Genomic DNA, 14269 nt, shown 5'->3' on the forward strand with positions numbered 1-14269 from the left:
AACTTTAACAAGATTCCCAGTGCCGGCTTTGGCCACACAGCCCCAAAGCAGGATGGAACCTCCACCAAATTTTACTGTGGGTAGCAAGTGTTTTTCTTGTAATGCTGTGTTTTTTTGCCACCATGCATAACGCCTTTTTGTATGACCAAACAACTCAATTTTGGTTTCATCTGTCCACAGGACCTTCTTCCAAAAAGAAATTGGCTTCTCCAAATGTGCTTTTGCATACCTCAGCCGACTCTGTTTGTGGCGTGCTTGCAGAAACGGCTTCTTTTGCATCACTCTCCCATACAGCTTCTCCTTGTGCAAAGTGCGTTGTATAGTTGACCGATGCACAGTGACACCATCTGCAGCAAGTTGATGCTGCAGCTCTCTGGAGGTTGTCTGAGGATTGTCCTTGACTGATCTCACCATTCTTCTTCTCTGCCTTTCTGATGTTTTTCTTGGCCTGCCACTTCTGGCCTTAACAAGAACTGTCCCTGTGTTCTTCCATTTCCTTACTATGTTCCTCACAGTGGAAACTGACAGGTTAAATCTCTGAGACAGCTTTTTGTATCCTTCCCCTGAACAACTATGTTGAATAATCTTTGTTTTCAGATCATTTGACAGTTGTTTTGAGGAGCCCATGATGCCACTCTTCAGAGGAGATTCAAACAGGAGAACAACTTGCAAGTGGCCACTTTAAGTAGCTTTTCTCATGATTGCATACACCTGGTTATGAAGTTCAAAGCTCAATGAGGTTACAAAACCAAAAAAAAGTGCTTTAGTAAGTCAGTAAAAAGTAGGTAGGAGTATTTAAAACAAGAAAATGGTAAGGGTGCCCATACTTATGCACCTGACAAATTTTGTTTGAATGCAGATTGCACATTTTATGTTAGTACAATAAACCTCATTTCAAGGCAGAAACATTACTGTGTCCAACAGTTATTACATATATCAAACTGAAATAGCTGTTGCAAAAACACCAATTTTTATATAACATTAAGCTTAAGATTAATAGGGGTGCCCAAACTTTTTCATATAACTGTAAAAGACCAAAGTAGGACTTATCTTGCAAAAGTATTAGGTTGCCCCAAATACTCCTCAACACGTTTCCCCGTTGATAAGTGGTTCATCAGGAGAAGAGCCAGTCATCCTGCAAAGAGCTGTATTACTTCATCATATCCTCTTCAATATAAAGGCTCACCATGCCATATCAAGATAGTATTACTTCCCTAAGAAAGGGTCAAATCTTATTTCTTAGCCAGTGTAGTCTTCTGTCTCTTATTCCCACTGCGCCTGTGTTAATCAGAACTCAGTCACTAGAGGTATCCCAGTGCCTACTGCGCATGTTTGCTCCTCCTGCCGGAGCCGGAGGTGGGAGATAACAGTCGGGTATCCATTAAGACTCTCTTCAAGGACCTATATATTGGATATAAGGAGAATTTCAAATCTTGGTGGGAAATTAAAGCCCTGGAGAACAATATTAAGAACAACATAGTACCGAATGGACTGAGGATTAATATTTTTCCCTCACCGAGGCTTGAAAACGCCCAGCTACTTGAGGTTTGGCAAAAGGAATCTATAGCCTCCTCGGGGAGATTTATGCATATTCTCCTTGAAGAGGAGAAAAGGAACTTTGAACACACGAGAGTCCACCAGAATGAACTTATAGATAGAACTTTAAAGGTAAAAGGGGACCCCGACTTTGGTAAAAGGAAAACGCTACTCCAGTCATCTGTAGAGAGCTTTCAAGCCATCATAAAGGAGAGGAAACATAATCAATTCCTCAGAGACTTGAATGAATTTAAGGATAACAGGGCGTATAATTTTGTATCAATCTCCTCTGTGAATAACACTGACATTTCATCTTCTGAGGCAGAGAGCTCAGATCGTGAGGGTACGGACCCTAGAAATAGGTGGAGATATAGAGGTGGAGAAAGAGGTTGACCCACAAGGAATAGATGGCGGGGATGAGGAGGAGGAAACATGCGACAGGGTCAGTACAGGGATATGGGGAAACAAATGAGTGTGACACCATTGGCATCTTTGAGACAGGCCATCCCAACAATGGATGCCACAGTAAACCCAGACCCGGCACCATCATCCTCCTCCACATCGGGGTCTTTTTTGGAACAAAGAACCCCGGGAGGATATCAATTGAGAAACAGGACCAACTAAATAGGAGTCAGATCATTAACCTGACTACCTATAGTTTGTCAAATGAGGAAACTAGGGTCCTACAGAAGGGCCTTAACTTTGTCCCCACCACCCCCTTCAATTCCTTGTATGGGTAAAAGATATGCATCTATTCAGATGCAAATTAAAGTGGCATAAGTACTTTGTGCAACAAAAAAGGGAACAATGTCATAAGTTGGGGATTTCAGAGAATGAGCTAGGAGCGGTGGAGACGTTGGCAGGTCTCTTGAAAGAAAATGAGCAAATACGGGGTATAGGACTGTTTACTGAGCTCAAGAATAAGAGCACTAGAAGACCACCTAAGGGGGATCTCGATACTGTTGATATCTTTTTAAGAGTGATAGAGGAGGAACTCTCTAAATTAAAAAAACCTCTGGACTATAAAGCCAACCCTGGACTATAAAGCTCTAAATAGATTGGAGACGAATGAGTATTTAATTATAAAGCCGTCTGATAAAGGGGGGAATCTAGTCATTCTTGACCACCTCCTTTATTTATCTATGTGCCAATCTATTTTAAAAGATATAGAGACCTATGAGATATTGGAATTCGATCCAACTACACGATATCTAGATACATTTAAATCCCTATTGATAGAGAATCTTGAAAATAGGATAATATCAAAAGATGAATTCGAATTTTTGTTGCCAAATCACCCTGTGGTATCTACCTTTTATGCCCTACCCAATGTACATAAGGGGTTGACCCCCTTCAAGGATCGACCCATTGTATCGGGGGTGGGATCTATAGGACAGAATCTAGGGATTTATATAGATAAGATTTTAAATCCGTTTGTGACCTCTCTCCCCTCACATATAAAGGACACCTCTGACCTCTTGAAAAAACTTGAGGGCATAAATATTGATGACAGTGTTCTATTGGCGTCCATAGACATTGAGTCGCGCTACAGTAACATCCCCCATTGGGCAGGAATAAAAGGGGTGCAACACTCCCTGAGTGCAAGATCCACTCAGATGAAAACCCACAATGAATTTGTCTTTGATCTCCTGTCTTTCATTCTCACCCACAAATATTTTGTATTTAATGGGAGGACCTACCACCAGCTCAGGGGGACAGCGATGGGAAATCCCTGTGACCCATCATATGCTAACCTCTTCCTGGGCTGGTGGGAGGAAACTGTTGTGCTGCAGGAGGACAATTGGTGGTTTCCGTATATCCTCTTGTGGACACGTTTTATTGATGACGTGCTGATTTTTTGGTCTGGATCCATGGAGGAATTTGATGGTTTTATGAAATGCCTTAATGTTAACGAAATAGGCATGAAATTCACATCAGAGACATGAGATCACTGTTTTGGATATAACCATTGGTAGGAATCAGGAGGGGTTCATCACCACTCAGACCTTTAGGAAACCAACTGCTGCCAACAGTCTCCTCAGATGGGAAAGCCATCATCCAGACCCCCTTAAGCGAGGTATCCCCAAGGGGCAATTTCTACACATAAGACGCAATAGCTCAGATAACAAAGACTTTGTGATGCAGGCCCGGGACCTAAGAGCCAGATTTAAAGAGAGGGGCTACCCAGAGAAGGTACTGGATAGTGCCTTCTCATATGCAGAAAGTCAGAACAGACATGTTCTGTTAAACCCGAAGAATAGGGAGGATGAAAATGGGCCAATGAGAATTATAGGCGCATTTGACAACAAATCAAATGAAGTATATAACATCATAAAAAGACACTGGGGAATTCTAATGGCAGACCCAGATCTTAAGGGATATGTGCCCCCATACCCAAGAATTACATATAGAAAGGGACGTTCAATCAGTGACAGGCTCGTCCACAGTATGTACAAGCAACCAACCCATCAAGGAACATGGTTGGATCGAAAAATATGCGGTACCTACAAATGTGGCAATTGCAAGTTCTGTCTATGGATTAGAACTTGTAAAAGCTTTGTGGGAGCTTTGAGAAATAAAGTTTTCTATATGAGAGACTTTGCGAATTGCAAGTCTGAGGGGGGTAGTGTATATGGCCACCTGTTCGTGTCCCTGCAGCTACATTGGTAAGACCAAGAGAGAGTTGCGGAGATGAATAGGGGAACATCTGGGGGACATAAGACACAAGAGAGATACACCCCTAGCCTGACACACTAGGGAATATCATCTCAATGACCCTAAATCTCTGTCATTCTGTGTAGTAGAAGTGATAAGGAAAAATCCACGTGGGGGAGATTGGGATAGGCTACTCCTTCAGAAGGAGTGCCAATGGATATTCAGATTGGATACTCTTGCACCTATTGGAGTCAACGAGCAGCAGAATTTTTGCTGCTTTATCTGATTCTTTAACCCATAAATATCGACCTGTACTGGTTTAATGATTAATTTATGTTTATCAAATATCAGAAATTGGATATCAGACTATCTTTATACATAGGACACATAGGACATTCCCCAATAATTTGAGGCCATATTTTTTGTTCCCCTGACTAGGGACAAAATGATTCATGCATTAAAGGGTAACACTCCATTTAAACTGTCTCGTTATCAAATATACCAATAGATATTGGAAAAAGGTAGGCAGCAATATATTAAGAAGGTATTTTTATGTTACCGAGCTTCCCTATATATAAAAAGAAGGGAATATGCCGGATGTGGATAATAGAATCTCCCCCCTCTTGTTACTGTATGCGTTGTTGCTGGGGATATTGATATGTATTCTTTTATATCCTCTGGTATGAGTAGAGGGATGACCAATGGTTACTGTATATCTGAGAGGGTCCCTCTATTCAATAAACAAAATGATACATACATACAAGTGAGTGTTAGGAATGGATCTCAATACCTAGAGCTGCACGTGGGCAGTGATAAGTAAGACCTGCGCTGCTGATCAGGTTGAGCGCTGGATGTATGTGATGTCTGAGGAGTGTTCCGACGCATGCGCTATAGCGACGTGAGCACCACTGCGGGCAGCAGACCCTAGATCCCGGCAGAAGGGGCAGACATGCGTGATATACACCTTCAATGGTGAGAGCACAGACAACGCAGGCGCAGATTGTTTTAGAGGTGGGAGACTACGCCAGCCTTTTGTTTGATGGGAGGCAACAACTTTAGGGCTCCGGCAGGAGGAGCAAACATGCGCAGTAGGCACTGGGATACCTCTAGTGACTGAGTTCTGATTAACACAGGCGCAGTGGGAATAAGAGACAGAAGACTACACTGGCTAACAAATAAGATTTGACCCTAACTTAGGGAAGTAATACTATCTTGATATGGCATGGTGAGCCTTTATATTGAACGGGATATGATGAAGTAATACAGCTCTTTGCAGGATGACTGGCTCTTCTCCTATTGAACCACTTATCAACGGGGAAACGCGTTGAGGAGTACTTGGGGCAACCTAATACTTTTGCAAGATAAGTCCTACTTTGGTCTTTTATATGTTATGTTATCTTACTGTGGATTGATCAGTATTGAGAACCACAGGGACACTATATCGAAAATAGGACATGTTGTCATGATTTTAGGCTTCTCTTGCAGGTTGCACGCTTGACATGTGTTTTGTGTCATTTATTTATTTATTGATGTAGTTTGGGGAGCTTTAGACATGAGTGTATATGCCCTGTCTACATCTTCCTGCTGTTTTTAAGACAAGTGATTTGCTGCATAAAAGGTTTTTCTTTAACCTCACACCTGTATACTATACATTCAGTAGCAAAAAAATTCCTTCTATCGCCTCTGATGGGGGGAGGTGTGGGGGTAATGACCATGATTGGTCAATATCTATATAATTACCTGCGCTAAGTCACTTTTTTATGGGCACTTTATTCATGGTGTATGTGTCCAGTTGTGATTATTAAAGATTATCTTTTATGGAAAAAAGGTTTTTTTTGTGTTAGAAGTTAGATTATTTCCCTTTAATATTCAATCAAGACCGTGTGATCAGAGCAAGAGAAAGCAAAGAAGCCCCACAGCATCACCAAGCCACCGCCATGCTTTACTGTAGACAGGGTGTCCTTTTTAGCATATGGCTCATTCTTCCTGTTTGAGACATATCACTGATCTATGGATCCAAAAACTTCTAGTTTTGTTTCTTCGGTCCACATAACAGAATCTAAAAACTTCTGTGGCTTATTTATTTTATTTTGAGCACATTGGATTCAACTTTCCATGTGCCCCTGGATCAGTACAGGTGTAAATCTTGGAGTTCAGACATTAAGACCTTCATCATTTAGTATGTGCCTTAATGTGCAACCTGAAAGCTCCCATACCTGAAGCCAATGAATTTTGCTTTCTGTCTTGCAGTCACTCAAGGGATTGTACCACTTGTCTTCTCAGGAATCTGGTAGCAGCCGGTGTTATCTTCCTCTTTCTGTCACATTCAGGTGGTGTAGCCAGAGTTCCTGTAACTTTGATCTTGTAAACTCTGCTTCCAAATGTAGTTCTCCATGAACATTCAATGCCTCTGACAGCTTTTGGAACCTTTTCCTTGTTTTTGCAAGATAACAATCTCTTCGCTTAACTTTTTGGACCACTGTCTTAACAACACTGTGAACTTGACAACCCTAGTGAACTGACTTATGAGGAATGGCTCAGATTCCTCAGGAATGCTGCCAGAAGCTGGTGTTTGGCAATTCATTCTATTTGCTGCAGGTCATAACAGCCAAAGATGCTATAATAAGTAATAAGGATGCTTGTAATGAAGGGGTTGAATTATTGTGAGACTGCACTAATCATTAAAAGTGGCATTTTGTGTTCGATGTGAAGAAAGAACTTGTTATATTAGTTGTGCTGAGCTGTTTAAATTCTTTTTGTTTAATTGGTTTATAGAAAACAGCAGAGAGTAAGTAAATTCTGCTAAGAAATGTTATTAGGGGGTGGATAATTTATTTTGTAACTGTTTATTTGTGATGAGTGTATGTGTGTGTGTGATTTTTATCGTAGGTACAGTTCATTTTTACATAATTTTTACATAACCAATTTGCATTTTATTGCATGAAATAAGTATTTGATACAATAGAAAAACAGAACTTAATATTTGGTACATAAACCTTTGTTTGCAATTACTGAGGTCAGACATTTCCTGTAGTTCTTGACCAAGTTTGCACACACTGCAGCAGGGATTTTGCCCCACTCCTCCATACAGATCTTCTCCAGATCTTTCAGCCTTTCGGGGCTGACGCTGGGCGACATTAAGTTTCAGCTTCCTCCAAATATTTTCTATTCGGTTCAGGTCTGGAGACTGGCTAGGCCACTCCAGGACCTTGAAATGCTTCTTATAGAGCCACTCCTTAGTTGCCCTGACTGTGTGTTTTGGGTCATTGTCATGCTCCAAGACCCAGGCACGACCCATCTACAATTTTCTTACTGAGGGAAAGAGGTTGTTGGCCAAAATCTTGTGATACTACATAACCCCACCCATCCTCCCTTCAATACGGTGCAGTCATTCTGTAAAAAGCACCCCAAAGTATGATGCTTCCTCCACCATGCTTCACGGTTGGGATGGTGTTCTTGGGGTTGTACTCATCCTTCTTCTTCCTCCAAACACGGCAAGTGGAGTTGATACCAAAAAGTTATATTTTGGTGTCATCTGACCACATGATCTTCTCCCATGCCTCCTCTGGATCATCCAGATGGTCACTGGTGAACTTAAAACCGGCCTAGACATGTGCTTTTGTGAGCAGTGGGACCTGTTCAGGAATTGTTTTTCTAAGACACTGGCAGTGCATTGAGTTTGTAGGACACTATTTATTTTCACACCATTGTCTGCCATTGAATTGCTCAGGCATTGTTCAATGTCACACCTCCATGGACCACAGGTATTGTTCAATCTCACACCTTGCTCAGCCAATGTTTACACGGTCACACATAACTAATTTAATTAAATTGTCCTAATCCAAACACTGCCATCTCAGGTGACCAAGACAAGATGGTAAAATCACTAAAAAAAATAAGTTTCACATACAGCTGTACTTTTTTTTTTCACTAAAAATGCATGCAAAACCTGATAGCTATGTTCACACTAGGTGTTTTTTTCAGCGTTTTTTCACCACCCATTATTTTCAATGGGTGAAAAACACTGAAAAAATGCATAAAAAATGTTGAAATAAGTGACATGCTCTATTGTGCAAAACAACATGCAAAGCACAAAATAATGATCAAACAAAAGCCAAGGTGTATGCATGAGATTTCTGGATTCTCAGTCTTTACTTGTTCTGTAAAATGCAGCTGAAAATTTGCATAGAAAAGCGCATCAAAAACACGCTGAAAAAAAGCAATGTGTAAACATAGCCTTAAAATTACAGACCTCTCCATTCTTTGTAGATGGGAAAACTTGTAAAATCGGCAGTGTATCAAATACTTATTTTCCCCACTGTATATACAGTTGAAACCAGAAGTTTCTCAAAATAGTTTGTCAGAATTTGGGCCCATTCCTCCTGGCAAAACCGATGTAACTGATCCAGGTTTGTAGGTTGCCTTGCTCGCACCTGCCTTTTCAGCTTTGCCCAGAATTTTTCAATAGGGTTGAGATCAAGGCTTTGTGATGGCCACTCCAAAACGTTGACTTTGTTATCCTTAAGCCACTTAGTTACCATTTTGGCAGTATGCTTCGGGTCATTGTCCATTTGGAAGTCCCATTTCTGCCCAAGCTTTAACTTCCTGGCTGATGTCTTGAGAAGTTTCTTCAGTATTGCCACATAATCTTCTTTTCTCAAGATGCCATCTATTTTGTGAAGTGCATCAGTCCTTACTGCAGCATCACAAACCCACAACATAATGCTGCCACCTCCGTGTTTCACAGTTGGGATGGTGTTTTTAGGCTTCCAAGCTTCTCCCTTTTTCCTCCAAATGTAATGATGGTCATTATGCCCAAAAGTTCAATTTAGTTTCATCAGACCACAGGATATGTCTCCAAAAATTAAGGTCTTTGTTCCTGTGTGAATTTGCAAACATTAATGAGGCTTTTTTATGCTTCGTTTGGAGCAATGGCTTATTCCTGACAGAGTGGTCTTTCAGCACATGTTGATACTGTACTCATTTCACTATGGATATTGACACAATCTTACCAGCTTCCGCCATCATCTTCACAAGGTCTTTCGTTTTTGTCCTTGGGTTGATATGCATATATCGGACCAAAGCACATTCATCTCTGGGACACAGAACCCATCTACTTCCTGAGCGGTATGATGGCTGGACATTCCATCTTGTTTGTACTTGCATATAATTGTTTGTGCAGATGAACGAGGCACCTTCAGGTATCTTGAAATTGTACCCAAGGATGAGCCAGACTTGTGCAACTCCACAATTCTCTTCCTGATATCTTGGCTGATTTCTTTAGACTTTCCCATGATGCTACAAAAAGAAGCAGTGTGTTTCAGATGTGCATTAAAATACATCCACAGATGTGTCTCTAATTAACTCGGATGTTGCCAAAAAAAACTATCAGAAGCTTCCAAACACATGACATCATCATATGGGCAGTCCAGAATTGTTTAAAAGCATAGTAATCTTAGTGTATGTAAACTTTTGACTTTGCACTAAGTAATAAAAATGCATTAAAACATTCTCTCTCTCTCATTATTTTGGCATTTGGCAAATACTAAAAATTATGGTAATCCTAATTGACCTAAAACGGTTTATTCTGATTTCATGTCAGATATTGAGAAAAACATGTATATGTGTCTTTTTATATAGTGTATGTAAGTCTGGTTTCAAGTGTGTGTATGTATATATATATATATATATATATATAAAAATATATATATATATGCATGTATATATATATTTGCATATGTAGTACAAAGGTTTATCTATCCATTGATCCATATATTTAAATATATAATTGATGTGCTCGGTATCTCATGTCACAATTCCTCTTTTGCAGGTACACTGGGGCATTGGTCGGCAGGATTGTTGGGATAATTATGGTGTACTTGTTTGGAGTCCGAACTGATAAGTATGGGAGATGGATTGACCCTGGTTTGTTTGCGGCAATAGGTTCAGCTGCTTATTTCAGCGGTGTTTCCAGACTGACCATATCCCTAACTGTTATTATGGTAAGTGACAAATGGACTTTGCTAAATAAATTTATTATAAACTATATGATACTGTCAGGTAGTTGAAACTAAACACGTAATCTTTGTGAACATAAAATGTATTAATATAAAATATAAAATGAAGCCCTGATTTAAAGCTATATTAAAGAGTTATTCCCATCTTAGCCGTCTGTAGCTGACAGGAATAACCACCTTCAAGCATAGCAGAGTGAACTATGGTATTGCCAATACTCCCATACACTTTTATGGGAGTTACAAAAACCCCATAGCTTTACTACGCTTGGCTGTTTCTGCAGCCTTGCCTTCTGTGGCTGACACCTGGAGGCTGTAATTCCTGCTTCAGTCATAACATCGCATTAGCAGTAAATAATTTCATGCCTCCTATAGAGGCACTCCAATGAGTGGAAGTAGTATTGGATTTAATATTCATATAGCCATGATATACCTAGCACTAAAGTTGGCGGGAGTGTGAGAACTATCTGGCGGCATCCACAGCTCTTCTTTTGATCAGCAGCCTGGCATGACGTCATTGTTGCGGCTTAACACACATGTGATGTGACGCTAAGTTAGCGAATCAAAAGAAGAACCATGGATACAGCCAGAGGTGGTTCTTCCTCTCCCTTCCAGAGGCCATAGATGGTATGGATTATGCGAATAAATTTGCACCAACTCTACCTAGCACCATAATAAAATCAATAGAATCATGCTAAATGAACGCAAAATGATATCCTGAAATAAATGCACAGAATTTAAAGGGCCTGTCTGGGCATATGATTTTGATGACCTACACTTGGGATAGGTCATTAATGTGAGATTGATAGGAATCCATAACTCTTCACCTCCATTGATCAGTTGTTATCATCCCAAGCCGCTGGATGTAAACAATGAAAAGCCACTGCCAAGACCTTCAGACCTATAAAGAAATTGCTCTGTTTATATCTAAGGGTGCTTTCACATTGCGCTTTTCTCTAATTTTGTGGGTCCCATCATAGTTTGCATGTGAACCACCCTCCCCGCAAAACAGGATTCGGACGTATACGCCAGTGGGGTCATAGTTTATAATGGTGCCGGCAGAGTGAATGTGTGCTCTGGCGTGCATCATTTTTGGGCATATACACCTACTAGAGAGGGACACTCAGACACAGTGAAAGCACTCTAATAACAGTGGGGGTGTTGGGTTTCAATAATCTAGTTTAAGGATAGGTCATCAATATTATATGCCTGGACAACCTCTTTAAAGACCACCATACAAAGTCAATAACTGCCTGCCCTACATGGATGAGAACAGTACAGCAAACTATTAGCCTGTCATTGTGTAGCGCCCCGAGGGTTCGGCCGCTACAGGGGTATTGCACCTCTGCCAGAGGTGTGGTATTCCACTCCCAGGTAAGGATGGAGTATGGACCAGGGCTCAGTTAGCTGCATACAGCACACACACCCCATTTCCGAGGGACAGCTCAACGGTGCTCCCACTAGACAGAAGTGCATGCACGACCGACTATGTCCCTGTCTGGAGTGGGGAGGGGGGTGGAACACCCAGTGCTGTAGGGGCAGATAGGGGTTAGTTCCTGAGCGTAGGAAGGAGCCCATTGGTTGCTGGTCACCTGGGCTCATGGTCAGGCGTGACTCAGTGCTGGGGTCCCCGCGTGCTTTCCCAATGAATGGGGAGAGGCAGAGTGCGCAGTGGATGCCGGGAAATAACCCCGCCCACAGCCTGGCATCCACCTGGAACACGGAAGACAAAGACCCCCGGCTGCTGCCAGCACTTGTCGTGACATCAGCGGATGTCAGAGCCGGCTGCAGCCAGGGGTCACATGATTCCTGTGAGCGGCCAGTGATAGTGCCGCTCACGGGCAGTATGTGCAACGTAAGCTAATTGCAAAAATCCTTAGGGGCCCCGGGGGATACATTGGGGGGTAATCTAAAGTACTGGACAACCCCTTTAAGTATGGTAAGCTGATGATACTACCTGTCAGAGGAGGTGCTTGAAGCTGGATGCAACAGTGTGGCAGGAGTGATTGATACGAGAATACTGAATGGAGGTATTGTTGGTGTACTGTCTCAATGTGTTCTCTGTGGAAAAGCTTTGCCTGTCATTATACCAGTAATGGGGGCTCTGTATGTCGCTACTGTGAGTGGGCGGGAGCTGGATGTGGCACGCGACTCTCCCTTACACATAAATGTGGCTAGCGACCCTCACTCAAAGCTGAATGTGGCTCTCAAGGTCAGAAAAGTTGGGGACCTCTGCCTACAGCCAGGGGTGGATTAAGAGTAGCAAGGGCCCTGGGCAGTTTAGAAGGCATGCCCCCCCCCCCACACACACACACCTGATGTATCACATGTCACATGATCCCCTGTGATAGATCATGTGATAGTTCATGTGAAATTAATTTGGCACAATATTAATTATAATATTTTTTTTTTAGGCTGTGTGCCCACTATGCGTTTTTTAAGCATTTCCGCAGCAGCAATTCCGCTGCAGAAACACTTAAAAAACGCTTAGTAGAAGGTCTGCCATGTTCCCCAATGATAATCCGCATGTGCTGTGCACATGCTGCGGAAATTTCCGCTGCAGATTATCATTGCGGAAAAATCCGCAGCATTACCAATTATTTTGTGGAAGCGCGGCGTTTTGGCCGCCATTGACTTGCATTGGAACTCATGGATTACGCATCACTGCATCTGTACATGCAGAATCTATGCGTTTCAATGTGCGAATGGTACCCGGGTGTGGAGAACAGGAGACTCTCCCGGGTACCATAGAACCTGTAAAAAAAGAATAAAATAAAAAATAAATATTATACTTACCTTCTGATGGCCCCCGGTGTCTTTATCCGATGTGTCCTGGCTTGCCGGCAGCTCGCGATGGTCTGAAAAGGACCTGCCGTGACGTCATTTAGTCATGTGACGGGTCACGCGACAGCCGACGTCGGCAGGCCATCAGAAGGTAAGTATATATTTTTTTATTTTTTACCATTCTTTTACGGTCACACTATATAAATCCATGCTGTTTGCATGGATTTATATAGTGTGACCAAGTCGTCAAGCACTTTCCAAGTGATGCTAAAATAGCTTGGTAAGCGCTTGTCAACCCGCATGCAGAAATGCAAGTGAAGAACACTTCACATCCGCATGTCCCTGGCAGGAAAAACACATGTACAATCCGCATGTACAATCCGCATGCGTTTTTTCTGCCAGGGAGATGCAGAAACGCTCAAAAAAAAATCCGGAGCATTTCTGCATCATGGGCACATAGCCTTACATTAATTGTATGAATCAATATGGAGCACATGTAGCCATCTATACACAGCAGGAGGCCGCACGTAGCCATCTATACACGGCGGGAGGCCGCACAGCGCCATCTATACACAGTGGGAGGCCGCACGTAGCCATCTATACAGAGCGGGAGGCCGCACGTAGCCATCTATACACAGCGGGAGGCCGCATATAGCCATCTATACACAACAGGAGGCCGCATATAGCCAGCTATACACAGCAGGAGGCCGCATCTAGCCAGCTATACACAGCACTAGGCCGCACGGTGCCATCTATACACAGCAGGAAGCCGCACGTAGCCATCTATGCACAGCAGGAGGCCGCACGGTGCCTTCTATACACAGTGGGAGGCCGCACGTAGCCATCTATATACAGAGGGAGGCCTCCTGTAGCCATCTATACACAGCGGGAGGTCGCACGGCGCGATCTACACACAGCAGGAGGCCACATGTAGCCATCTATACACAGAGGGAGGCCGCACGTAGCCATCTATACACAGCGAGAGGCCGCACGGCGCCATCTATACACAGCAGGAGGCCGCACGGCGCCATCTATACACAGCAGGAGGCCACACGGCGCCATCTATGCACAGCAGGAGGCCGCACGGCGCCATCTATACACAGCGGGAGGCCGCATGGCGCCATCTATACACAGCGGGAGGCCACACGGCGCCATCTATACACAGCGGGAGGCCACACGGCGCCATCTATACACAGCGGGAGGCCGCACGCAGTCACGCACACACAAACATATACAGACATATACATACACGCATAAACACATTTGAAACACAAAAATAC

At 42.8% G+C, this 14269-nt stretch overlaps 1 protein-coding gene across 1 annotated transcript in view; it reads left to right on the forward strand.

Moving 5' to 3' along the window:
* LOC141265765 (chloride channel protein D-like) overlaps positions 1-14269 on the forward strand; it is a 345172-nt gene that overhangs the window by 163894 nt on the left and 167009 nt on the right. Inside the window, exon 13 of the mRNA XM_073679279.1 lies at positions 10022-10193. Coding sequence (XP_073535380.1) covers positions 10022-10193 — 172 coding nt within the window. The remainder of the gene's footprint in view (positions 1-10021; positions 10194-14269) is intronic.

Source organism: Phyllobates terribilis, unplaced genomic scaffold (assembly GCF_046119375.1).
Source record: "Phyllobates terribilis strain yellow unplaced genomic scaffold, ASM4611937v1 Scaffold_4__5_contigs__length_816908805, whole genome shotgun sequence".
In the NCBI taxonomy this organism is placed as follows: domain Eukaryota; kingdom Metazoa; phylum Chordata; class Amphibia; order Anura; family Dendrobatidae; genus Phyllobates; species Phyllobates terribilis.